The sequence below is a fragment of the Geotrypetes seraphini genome, chromosome 4 (assembly GCF_902459505.1).
Source record: "Geotrypetes seraphini chromosome 4, aGeoSer1.1, whole genome shotgun sequence".
Classification (NCBI taxonomy): Eukaryota; Metazoa; Chordata; class Amphibia; order Gymnophiona; family Dermophiidae; genus Geotrypetes; species Geotrypetes seraphini.
This window is the reverse complement of record NC_047087.1, coordinates 233,454,496-233,466,134: the sequence shown is the minus strand read 5'-3', so window position 1 is coordinate 233,466,134 and position 11,639 is coordinate 233,454,496. Positions and strand designations below refer to the sequence as shown.

The 11,639-nt window shown below is 44.1% G+C and overlaps 2 protein-coding genes across 4 annotated transcripts in view; both read left to right on the top strand.

Moving 5' to 3' along the window:
• Positions 1–8,114: 8,114 nt before the first annotated feature.
• Positions 8,115–11,639, top strand: part of TMEM72 (transmembrane protein 72) — a 96,514-nt gene continuing 92,989 nt past the window's right edge. Inside the window, exon 1 of one of the 3 annotated variants that reach the window (XM_033943465.1) lies at positions 8,115–8,289. In XM_033943465.1, coding sequence (XP_033799356.1) covers positions 8,271–8,289 — 19 coding nt within the window. In that variant the 5' untranslated portion in view covers positions 8,115–8,270. Of the gene's footprint in view, positions 8,416–11,639 lie in introns of all 3 variants that reach the window. The other 2 variants (XM_033943464.1, XM_033943463.1) reach the window with 2 other exon arrangements.
• Positions 8,307–11,639, top strand: part of RASSF4 (Ras association domain family member 4) — a 276,069-nt gene continuing 272,736 nt past the window's right edge. Inside the window, exon 1 of the mRNA XM_033943459.1 lies at positions 8,307–8,415. The gene's annotated coding sequence lies outside the window, so the exon portion shown is untranslated. The remainder of the gene's footprint in view (positions 8,416–11,639) is intronic.

Below are 11,639 nucleotides of genomic sequence, written 5' to 3'. Positions count from 1 at the left end.
TTTATTTATGTGTTCATTTTTCTATATCATTCTCCCAGGAGAGCTCAGAATGGTTTACACGAATCTATTCAGGTGCTCAAGCATTTTTCCCTGTCTGTCCCGGCGGGCTCACAATCTATCTGTCTGGGGCAATGGAGGAATTAAGTGACTTGCCCAGGGTCACAAGGAGCAGCATTGGTTTGAATCCACAACCTCAGGGTGCTGAGGCTGTAGCTTTAACCACTGTGCCACTCTACAAATCAAAATGAAGTAAAAGTGAGCCAAGTATAGCACAATCAAGCCATTGTGACGTCACTGTTGAGATTGGCTATTATGCAATGGTGGAATGAGGCATTGTGATGTCACAATTAGAGAATGACACGGTGGCTGTTACCCGCGACTAGCTCAGGTAGTCGCAGGTAACCCGCCAAAACGGTGGGAGAAAAAGTCATCATCACCACAGATTACAGGAACAAGGCTATTCACTGCCCCGTGGAGCAGTAAATCGCCTTGTCTTTGCAGTTAAGGTCTGGAATGCATGCGATCACCGATCGGGCATCTCCCTCCCTCTCTCCCTCCCTCCCTTACCATGGCGATTTTGTGGGGGTTTTCTGTTTCCCAGCTGCCCAAGCCAGCTTTCAACATGAGAAGGCTGCTGAAATTTCTCCTCTGATGCAACCAGAAACAGGAAGTTGTGGCAGAGGAGAAATTTCGGCAGCCACACGTGACTTGATTAAAGCCTTCTCATGATGAAAGCCGGCTCAGGCAGCTGGAAGATGGAAAAAAAAAAAATAGAAAATCGCCACAGTAAGGTGAGGGAGGGGAAGGAAGGGAGGGAGATGCCCTCAGATGGCTCAGAGATGACTTCGGCGATTGGGAGGGAGGGAGGAACTCCAGCGATCGGGAGGGAGGGAGGGGGGCTGCTGGACAGCACTGAAGGGAAGTGGAAAGAGAGGGGGTGAGAGGAACAGACGCTGAAGGGAAATGGGGAAGAGAGAGGGTGCTGATGGGAAATGGGGAAGAGAAGTGGAGAGAGAGGATAAGACACTGAAGGGAAATGGGTAAGAGAAGTGGAGAGTGGGGAGAAGACACTGAAGGGAAATGGGGAAGAGAGAGAGGGGAGAAGATGCTGAAGGGAAATGGGGAAGAGAGAGATGTCAGACTATGGGGGGAGCAGAGGGAAGAAGATGTGTGCCAGACCAATGTGGGTGGGGTGGAGGGAGAGATGGAAGGGAGAGAGAAGGCAGACAGTGGATGGAATGAATTGAATGAGAAGATGTGGAAAGCAGAAACCAGACAACAAAGGTAGAAAACAAATTCTATTTATTTACTTTCTTTTTTTTTTTTTTTTTTGCTTTAGGATAAAGTAGTATATTTGTTGTGTTGATAAACATTTATATACAAAGCCCTGCCAGCTGAACATCTCTTTCTCTAGTTCAGAAGCCAGAACTTTGATTTATAAAATGACAATTGTACAGAATATTGTTTCTTTATATACTTTAATAGAATAAGTTCAGTATAAAACTATTTGAGGCTTGTGTGGATGGGATCAGATGGTTTGTGGGGATGTGGATGAGATGGTGATAGGGACCAAGCTTGTGGGAACAGTTATGAGGAAAAAATTTTTCCACATGTCATTCTCTAGTCACAATACCAGCGCTGGTTATCAGAGGCTAAAATTTTTCACACTATTTATTCATTCAGTTTTCTATACTGTTCTCCCAGAAGAGCTCAGAATGGTCTTATTCAGGTAATTAAGCATTTTCCCCTGTCTGTCCTGGTGGGCTCACAATCCATCTAATGTACATGGGGCAATTGGGGGATTAAGTGACTTGCCCAGGGTCACAAGGAGCAGGGTGGGTTTGAACCCACAACCCCAGAGTGCTGAGGCTGCAGCTTTAACCAGTGCACCAAACTCTCCCCTTTTTAAACACTCTGCCACACTCTCCATTGATTGGCTGAACACTCTCAATGGTAGGACACAGGGGGGGGCAGCATCTTCTGCAGAGTCCCAGGCTCTGATCCTGACTGGGAGACAGTGGGGCTTAAGATTTAATCTCTTGACATCTTTTGAAGACACTTGGTAAGTTTGGTCTTCTTCCTCCCCCAATACATTAGGCTAAAATGTTATGGATGTGCCAGTCCTCTAACTATACAGACTTTTCCTAGTCTGACTTTCATTTTAGATGACCCTTCTCAATGGATGTAATTCCAGATCTGGGATAAACCAGTATATTCCATGGTAATGCAGTATACAAGAATAAAGTTGTTATTATTATTATTATTATTGTATTCTAAATCAGTAGTGATTAAGGGGAGATGTGGGGGCAGCATTGCCACCCCCACAAATGAAGCATGCATCATCCCATTCTTTAGTGCAGTGCAGGAGAAGTCATTGTAGCCAATTCAGCACTGAAAAGGCCATGCAGAATTGGCTACGATGAAATGGCCACAATTAATCAACCTAGACCCTAAGGGCTATTGGGTGGTGTCCACTTAACTGATACCTTCAAAGTTAGGTACCTTTCTTCAGTTGCCTATATTGTTTTCCCCACTGAACCTTGTAACTACTTGAACCCTGTCAAGTTATTCTATCGATAAATCCAGATATCTTATACTTGTATTTCTATACCACAACATGTAATTTACTTAAATCGTTGTAATGTAATTCTCTCGGTAATGTCCTGATCTCTTTTAATTGTAATCCGCTTAGAACCGCAAGGCACAGTCGGAATAGAAATCACAAATGTAATGTAATGTAATGTTTTGGGTAAGTTTTGGATGGCTCAACATACACCATATGGAGGTTATGGTGACAGGTGTTCCTGGGACTTTTGATATGAAGGTCACTGCAGAGTCCCCTAAGGTGTCCCACTGTTCTACTGGGATGTCTGTGTGGCCAGTCTACTAAACATGCTGGCCCCTCCTACATCTCAATGGCTTGTTTTGTGCATTTTCCGTTTGGACATTTTCTTTTTCAAAAATGGTCCATAAAGATAGATGCACTCAGGGCAAACACATCTGGAAAGGTTATTTTCAAAAAAAAGATAAACATTTTGTCCCGAATCTTTTATCTGCAATGATATCGGTGACCGCTGATCATGTGTCAATCATTTGATGGCAGCATGTAGAGAATCACGCCTCTGGGAAAGTTAGGCACTGGAATTATAGGCCAGGATTTTCCAGGCCTACATTTCTGGTGCCTATTTTTGCTGTGAATTACACCTATGTAGGTACTTTATGGCGCCTAATGCCACTTCCAGCATCAGCCATGCCTATAGTGGCATTAGGTACCAGTAGGCACCTCCAGAGGCATGATTATGGTGCCTTTTATATAGGCAATATAGTGCAATATATTATGCTCCACTCAATTGGAGAAGTGCATCTAGCATTATTTATACTACTCGGGTTAGTTAATTTTAGGTTCTGGCCTTTTATATAGGCCCCAGTAGGCGCTTTTAATTTAATATTAAGCGCCATCTCAAATGGCATTTCTCAATTAACTTAGGCATCATTTATAGAATTTCCCCCTTTGTGGTTTTGAAAATTACCATTTTCTCTACCTGATTTTTGGACATACTTAACAAAACATCCAAACTCAGAATTAGATGTCATATCGAAAATGTTGCTCCATATAGCTTAAGGGAGTCTTTTATAAACAGAACCAAAATATCAGCGTCAAAAAAAATCAGTGTAGGGCACTATTCTATAAACAGCGCTCTGAGATGAGTGCCATTAATAGAATAGTGCTTAGAACCTATTTCCGTGCCAAAAGCCGAGCACCAGAATATATGTCAGCTAAAACCTGGTGTAAATTGCACCACTCAATTTTGGAGAACAAACAGAGAAGGAGACTCTGGTGCTCGTGATCGTGCAGGTGATTATGTTTCGGCCCAAATTGGGGAGGGGAAGGGAAAGGATTGGGGGGGCATGGGGGAGGGGCGCCACCATCCCGGGTGCCTCTCACCCTCACTATGCCATTGGCTACCTGTACTCTAACTTGTACTGGGACAGCTGCTGTGCTTTTTCTTTGTCAATCTTGTCCTTTAAGTGTTTAGAGGCAACCTCATTCTCACAGCATAGTGCAAAGGCATCCTTCGGGGTTAGCTTTTTAGTCTGGAGGAGCTTCCTTTGCATAGTAGCATCATCCCTGATGCCAATAACAATTCTATTATGAAGGATCAAGTCCTCTAAACCAGTGGTTCCCAACCCTGTCCTGGAGGACCACCAGGCCAATCGGGTTTTCAGGATAGCCCTAATGAATGGAGCAGATTTGCTAGCCTGTCACTTCCATTATATGCAAATCTCTCTCATGCATATTCATTAGGACTAGCCTGAAAACCCGATTGGCCTGCTGGTCCTCCAGGACAGGGTTGGGAACCACTGCTCTAAACCACTGTACTTGCATAACTTTATTAGACACATAACATATGCATCAAAAGATTCATTGGTTTCCTGCAGTGTGTAGGCCGTACCTTTCATAAATCATGTTTGATTCTCCAAGACAAGTGAAGCTAGGGAGCTGTCATTTATGGTGGCAGTCCTAAACTGTAGGATTCATTACTGCAACATTTACAGGAAACAACTAAAAGGCTTTTTTTTAGCAAGCTGTTTGAATTATTTGCAAAATTTGATTTTATTATATGAAAGATTTTTTTAAAATTTTTATTGATATCTCTATATGGGGTCCTTTCTAAGGCACACAGAACGATTCTATGGGTGCCTTAGCGTTTAGCGCACGCTAATATTTAGTGCACACTAAATCGATTAGCGCACATTAAATCGGTTCGTGCGCCTTAGTAAAAAGACCCCTATATCATTTTCATAAATTTTATTATGCATATTAATATGTAAGCCACTCAGCACTGTAGATGGAGTGGGTTATAAATTTGTTAAATAAATAAATAGTCTTTTTTTTTAAACATCAAGGATTTTGTTCACATAGGTTTTTTTCTTCCTTGATCTCAAAGCTCGGGGTTTCAAACAGCTCACATGCTTCTCTGCAAATTCAAGCCAGGAAAATGGCAGCAAATTTTTTTCATTGGCTGTTCCTCTTGGTCAGTTGAAATTTCATAATTATGCCACTGGCAGTGATGTATGTGGTGAGGGCTTTCAGGGGATTCAGTGAATTCCCAGCTCTACAGCCCTGCATTTTTATTTTTTTGTTTATTTTTTTCCTTGATGCGGTGAGTAATCAGCCTGCTCAACCAGTCAAACTGCATCAAACAAAAAGTAAACAAAAAAACATAAAAGTAGGGCTCCAGGGCTGGGAATTCTCCAAACCTCCTGAAGGCCCTGACAGTTCTGATCTGAATTTGATTGGCTGAGCAGCATCTGTCTGTTGGCTGCTCAACCAATCAAATTTAGAGCAGTGCCCTCAGGGCTTTTAAGGGTGGAGTGAATCCCCTAAAGGCCCTGAATGCACTCCACTAGCTGGCTTTAGAAAAAATCTGTAGGGCAATCTCCTACCATACTCAGTGGTAGTGGAGGCAGAATTGATGTGCAACTTGCTATGGCTAATTTGCCTTCTGACACCATGTAACATTTTCAGACACTCACAAGCCAGATAAACTGTCTTAGTCTTGCTTTCACCCCTTTTTATGAAGCCGTGTTAGGCTTTTTTATTGTCAACCACAACAGTATTAGCTCTGAAGCTCATAGAAATTATATGAGCATCGGAGCTAATTCCGCCACAGCCGGCGATAAAAAAGGCTAGCGTGACTTTGTAAACAGGGGCCTTTATTATTACTCACAACAACAGGGAGTGATGTATTCTACCCAGGTGCACCCTCCACTTCCTATAGGGATCACAGGAATTTATATAACAGCCAGCATTACCTGTCACATTTAGCCTGTGGCTACAGCAGTGGTCTCAAACTCAAACCTTTTGCAAGGCCACATTTTGGATTTGTAGGTACTTGGAGGGCCTCAGAAAAAAATAGTTAATATCTTATTAAAGAAATGACACTTTTGCATGAGGTAAAACTCGTTTTAGTTTATAAATCTTTCCTTTTGGCTAAGTCTTAATAATAATATTGTAATTTATAGCTAAAGACACATATGATCAAGAAACTGTTTTATTTTACTTTTGTGATTATGATAAACATACCGAATGTCCACTCCGTCTCAAGTCCTCTATCGCCTTTTCCCGATTCGTATCCTTGTTTGATACTCTAGTCCGATGTGTCGATGTCGGATCAACTATCGGCTTTCCCCCTGTCCTCAATTTAAAGCCATGTCTATGCCGTTCTGGATGTTGCGTGCCAGCATCCTCGTCCCAGCCGTGCTCAGGTGCAGTCCATCTCTCCTGTAGAGCTTGCTTTTCCCCAGGAAGGTTGTCCAGTTCCATACAAAGTGGAAACCCTCCTCATTGCACCATCTCCTCAGCCAACCGTTTATTGCTTGCAACTCGGTCTGCCTCCTTGCATCCGTCCTCGGTACTGGCAGGATCTCTGAGAAGGCTATTTTCCTTGTCCTCAGCTTCAGTTTCCTCCCCAGGATCTTAAACTGCTTGGTCAGTGTAGTCCTGTTGTAGTTCCTTCTGCTGACGTCGTTGGTTCCAATGTGGATTATCACTGCTGTCTCCTCCGTCTCAGCTCCCTCCAGGATTTTCTCGATTCTGTCAGAGATGTCCTTTGTCCTTGCCCCCGGGAGACATGTCACTAGTCGGTCCTCTCTGCCTCCTGCTACATGACTGTCCACTTCTCTCAGGATTGAGTCTCCCACTACGATTGCAGATTTGCCTTTCCTCAGCTTCCTCTTGGGTCTCAGGTCCGTATCAGGGACTCGATCCTCCAATCCTTCCTCCGGGTTCAGATGGGTCTCTGCCCCCTCTGCCCGCTCAGTTCCTCCGCACGGTCCTTCCCCCCTGGGGTCTGGTGGATTCTGTCCTCCCTCTGTTGGTTCCCTTCTTGATTGCTGGTGCTCCTGTGCCTCCACCATCTTGCAGGCCTCCTCGATGATTGAAGTCTACAAAATCCTGAGTAGAGCAGAATAGATATAAGTGGATCGATTTTTCACTCTGTCAAAATTTACAAAGACTAGGGGGACACTCAATGAAATTACAGGGAAATACTTTTTAAATCAATAAGAGGGAAAAAAATTTCACTCAGAGAATAATTAAGCTCTGGAACACGTTGCCAGAGGTAATGGTAAGAGCGGATAGTGTAGCTGGTTTTAAGAAAGGTTTTGACAATTTCCTGGAGGAAAAGTCCATAGTCTGTTATATTCCTTGCCCTGGAATGTTGCTATTCCTTGAGTTTTGGCCAGGTACTAGTGTCCTAGATTGGCCACCGTGAGAACGGGCTATGGGCTTGATGGACCATTGCTCTGACCTAGTAAGGCTATTCTTATGTTCTTACCCTTGATTGTGTATTTGCCACAATCCATCTATGCTATCATAGGCAGGGCAGGATTAACCAATAGGCCCAGTAGGCACGTGCCTAGGGCCCAAAATTGTCAGGGGGGCCCGATGAAGGAGGGCATCACTGATTTTTTTCCAAATGGTGATGGGCCCCTCCAGCATTGATCGGCAACACGGGCCCCCCTCTGATCATCAACGCGCCCCCCCCCCCCCCCATCGACGGAAAGTAAGACAAGCAAGCAACGCGGATAAGAAAGGCAACGGAAATTGTAGTTTTACAAGCGGTGCTGCTTGCCCAAAGCTTCCCTCTGACGCAGCTTCCTGTTTCCGCCTGGGTGAGGTGGGGCAGGGGGGCCCAGTGTACTTGTGTGCCTAGGGGCCCTCGACAAATTAATCCTGCCCTGATCATAGGTTCAAATACACTGCTGTGTGCAAGAAAGCAGAACAGATTTAAGATTTGTAACAGTTTAAAGCTTTCTCATTACTCCAAACACTCATATGATATTGCTTGCTCTGTGATGTTTATTTGTACCACACATGGTTAACCAAAGATGTAAGCCTTCCAGCATCATGCAGGTTATGCGCTTTAATCAGATTTCTATATACAGCAGCAGCACTCAAAAAATCCTTTAGTTGCTTCTACAGTAATACCATTGCATTCTTTCATGGTAATTATTAAACAAACCACTTGGATGAAGTAAGGGGGGGGGGGAGATGCTCAAAAAGCATAAACAGCCTCCAGAAAACCTGAATTTCATTAGCTCCTTGAGGAGGTGACAGAAGCAGTATCAGCTGGTTAAGTTTAGAGAAAACCTGCCCGATTTCAACAGTATCCTGAAGGGCCATTGTTTGCAAAACAAGCTTTGAAGTCTGGAGCCTCTTCCTGCAAGGTTGGTCTGGGCTTTGGGGATGTGAGCTGTCATCGGACATGCCGAGCCATGTGGACAGTGAGTCTGTTTAAATAATTCATGCTAAAGGTTTTCCACTGCACTGATCATTTACAATGAAACACAAAGTGTGCTGGACTGTGCTGGAGTGCGTCTGCAGGTTTCTGGGTATCTCGACAGCAGCAGGTAAGATCAACCTCATCTCTTCAGCAGCGAGTTTGGAGGGTTTTTTTTTTTTTTAAATCTTTATTTTATGCTCTGATCCTACTAACCCAGCTTCTTTCACAGAGTTCATATCTTCAGTTAGAAAAGCACAAGCAAATACAATACGTTGGAACAAATGTGTGTATTTAAAATATGGAAACTAAATTCCTTTTAACCTAGTAGTGAATGTAAGCAGAAAAATTAAGTTTCTTGGTTATAATGGTATAACCCAGGGGTAGGGAACTCCGGTCCTCACGAGCCGTATTCCAGTCGGGTTTTCAGGATTTCCCCAAATGAATATGGATAGATCTCATGCATATTCATTGGGGAAATCCTGAAAACCCGACTGGAATACAGCTCTCGAGGACCGGAGTTCCCTACCCCTGGTGTAACCCTAATACCAATATGGTGATGCGTGTGTGCAGGAAGGCTTTTAGCAGATACACTAATACACAGCAAAACTGCAATAACAGTTGGACTGCCATCAATATTTTTCTGATCTAGTCACAGGGCAGCAGAAAATGAAGATCCTCTGTTAGGTCTGTTTCTGGGACTGTAGGAATGGTGACACTACAGAGCTCCATCTGGGAACATGAGAAGGCCAGGTCTTCTTTTTACAACCCCAAAGACTGAAATATGCTTCATTGCCCTAAATAAAGCAAGAATAGCTTGCTGTTTGCTTTGTGTTAGGTTCTGACGATTTCTCAGGCAACCTTGTGGGTGGTTGCCAAGAAGGAGTCAATAAATATCTGTCAACAGGACCTGCAAATATGAAATAATAGTAATACATTTCCCATTGATCTGTGCATCAAAATCATAATAAGTCTGCTTTGTATTATGAAAAAAATGATCTCTAAAAAACCTTACAGCAGAACAAAGACAGAAAAAGATCAGAGAAAATTCTGCCATTTATTACAAATAAAAATGCATAAGGGGGTTTCTATTTTCTTCCTTTGAGGGGGGACCCCCCTTGATAAATACACCCTATAGATTTCAGTTGCGTCTGCCTGTGATGCACTGGGGGAGCATGAAAAAGAAGTTTGCATTTGTGAATAGAGGGGTAGACTAGCCATAATAGTATTTAAAGGGCTTTCAAAAGATGTATGAACATTAAGATGCTTCCATACGAGGAGCCACTGAAAAGTTCTCAGTCCAACCAAGAAGAGAATGATGTGGAGCCATGAAACTTACAAGTTATTCCACACTTTTCTTGACATTTTTTCATTTCAATGATATGAAACGAAACTAAAAGTGTGGAGTAACTTGTAAGTTTCATGGCTCCACATCATTCTCTTCTTGGTTGGGCTGAGAACGTTTCAGCGGCCCCTTGTATTGTGATGTCATAATGCCTCATTCCACTAGTGCTTAAGAGCCAATCTCATCAGTGATCTCACGATGGCTTAGTTTCCCTATACTTGTGCCCATTTGCTAGATACATTTGTCTCATTGAAACAAAATGTCAAGAAAAGTGTGGAATAATTTGTAAGTTTCAGGGCTCCACATCATTCTCTTCTTTGAATGGGCTGAGAACTTTCAGCAGCCCCTCATATATATCTAGAACCTGTGTTGCTTTGTTTCCTATATTAGGGATACTTTTACTAAGCTACGTTAAGCAGCTAACATGATGTTTTCAGTGCAACAGACAACAGCGCAGGTCGTCGCTACTGTCCAATGTGCCAAAATGTGAGCTTTTGTATTTTAAAAAAATGTTAGCTGCCTAATGAGGAAGCGGGTAGGATCTGGGCATGTTATGGATGAACAGAGTTGTGGCCAACTATGACAGCTAGAATACAGCTCATCACTGAGCGCTAGATGTCACCACTGCCAATAGCACGGCTGAAGATACCGCCACCTCCAGAGGAGGTGGTAAGTACAACTGTGTTACCAGCAGTCCGGTGGTGTAGTGTGCTGTCATACTGCCAAATATTCACCATCTATACCAGTGTTCTTCAACCTTTTTACACCTATGGACCGGCAGAAATAAAAGAATTATTTTGTGGACCGGCATCAGTCCGCAGACCGGCGGTTGAAGAACACTGGGCTACGTCGTGGGCCAGATCCTGCCCATCTCTACCCAATCTCCACCCAAGACCCTGCCCCCATAGTCCTAATTGTAAATACTATTTTTTCCATTCATGCTTCATATCTACACCCAATATAATCTTATTAACAATGCATCGATCGCACCGTGGACCGGCAGTTGAAGAACACAGTTTTGGGCCTGATGCACATGCCGGCCCTGTGGTCCAGCAGGAAATTTCTGTGGACCGACACCGGGCCATGGACCGGTGGTTGAAGAACACTGCTCTACATATCTAATCCCCCTCTCAGCATCCTACCAAACAAGCATCCCTCTCTTAACATCTCACAAAGCAATTCCCTTCCTCAGTCACAACAACATTCACTTCCTTCCTTTCTATAATTAGCCAGTCCCTCGAGAATCAGCCTTACCCTCTAAAAGTCCAACCCCCTAACCCCGCCCCCCAATCCACATCTCCTGTTAGTCCTGCAGTACCATGAGATGACAGCTAGGGGTCATGGCAGTCTTTTTGGATCCCACTGCATTCCTTGGTGGCAGTAAAGGGGCTTTGCTCCCTCCCAGGTACAACTGGACCACTATTGAGACCCTCAATAGGTTCTTAGAAGGGGATTGGGGTGTGTGAGGGGGTGCTGGCCTGACAGGCAGCAGGGCTGCTACTCCAGAGGTGCTGGATTTAGAATAGAATTGGGCAAATGGTGTTGTTGCTGGGGGTGCAGGAATCTGTATGTTGGGGTATTGGGAGGGGTACTGGACATGTGCTTATGCTAAGTGGGGTATCGGGAGGGGGATTGGACTTGTGCTCTGGGAGGGAGCGGATCTACGGGGGAACCACCATGACAATGACACATACCAGTGTTTATTTCCTGGGCCTTCTCTTCGTTATATGCCTTGGAAGATAGTGTGGGGTTCCTGTACTATCTAGTACTGCATGTAAAGTGGGGTCTGCACTGCATAATCTGACTTTTCTGTAGAGTATGTGTTATTTTTTGCATTAAATCAGGGGTGTCCAACCTGCGGTCCAAGGGCTGCATGCGGCCCAGTGAAGTATTTTGTGCGACCCCGGTCAAGGGCGATGCAGTGTTTTCCTCTGCTGCCCCCGGGTGTTTACTGTCTTGCCGGCTCCTTCCTCTGTCTTGCTGCAGCGTTTGCATGTTTGTGCGACCCC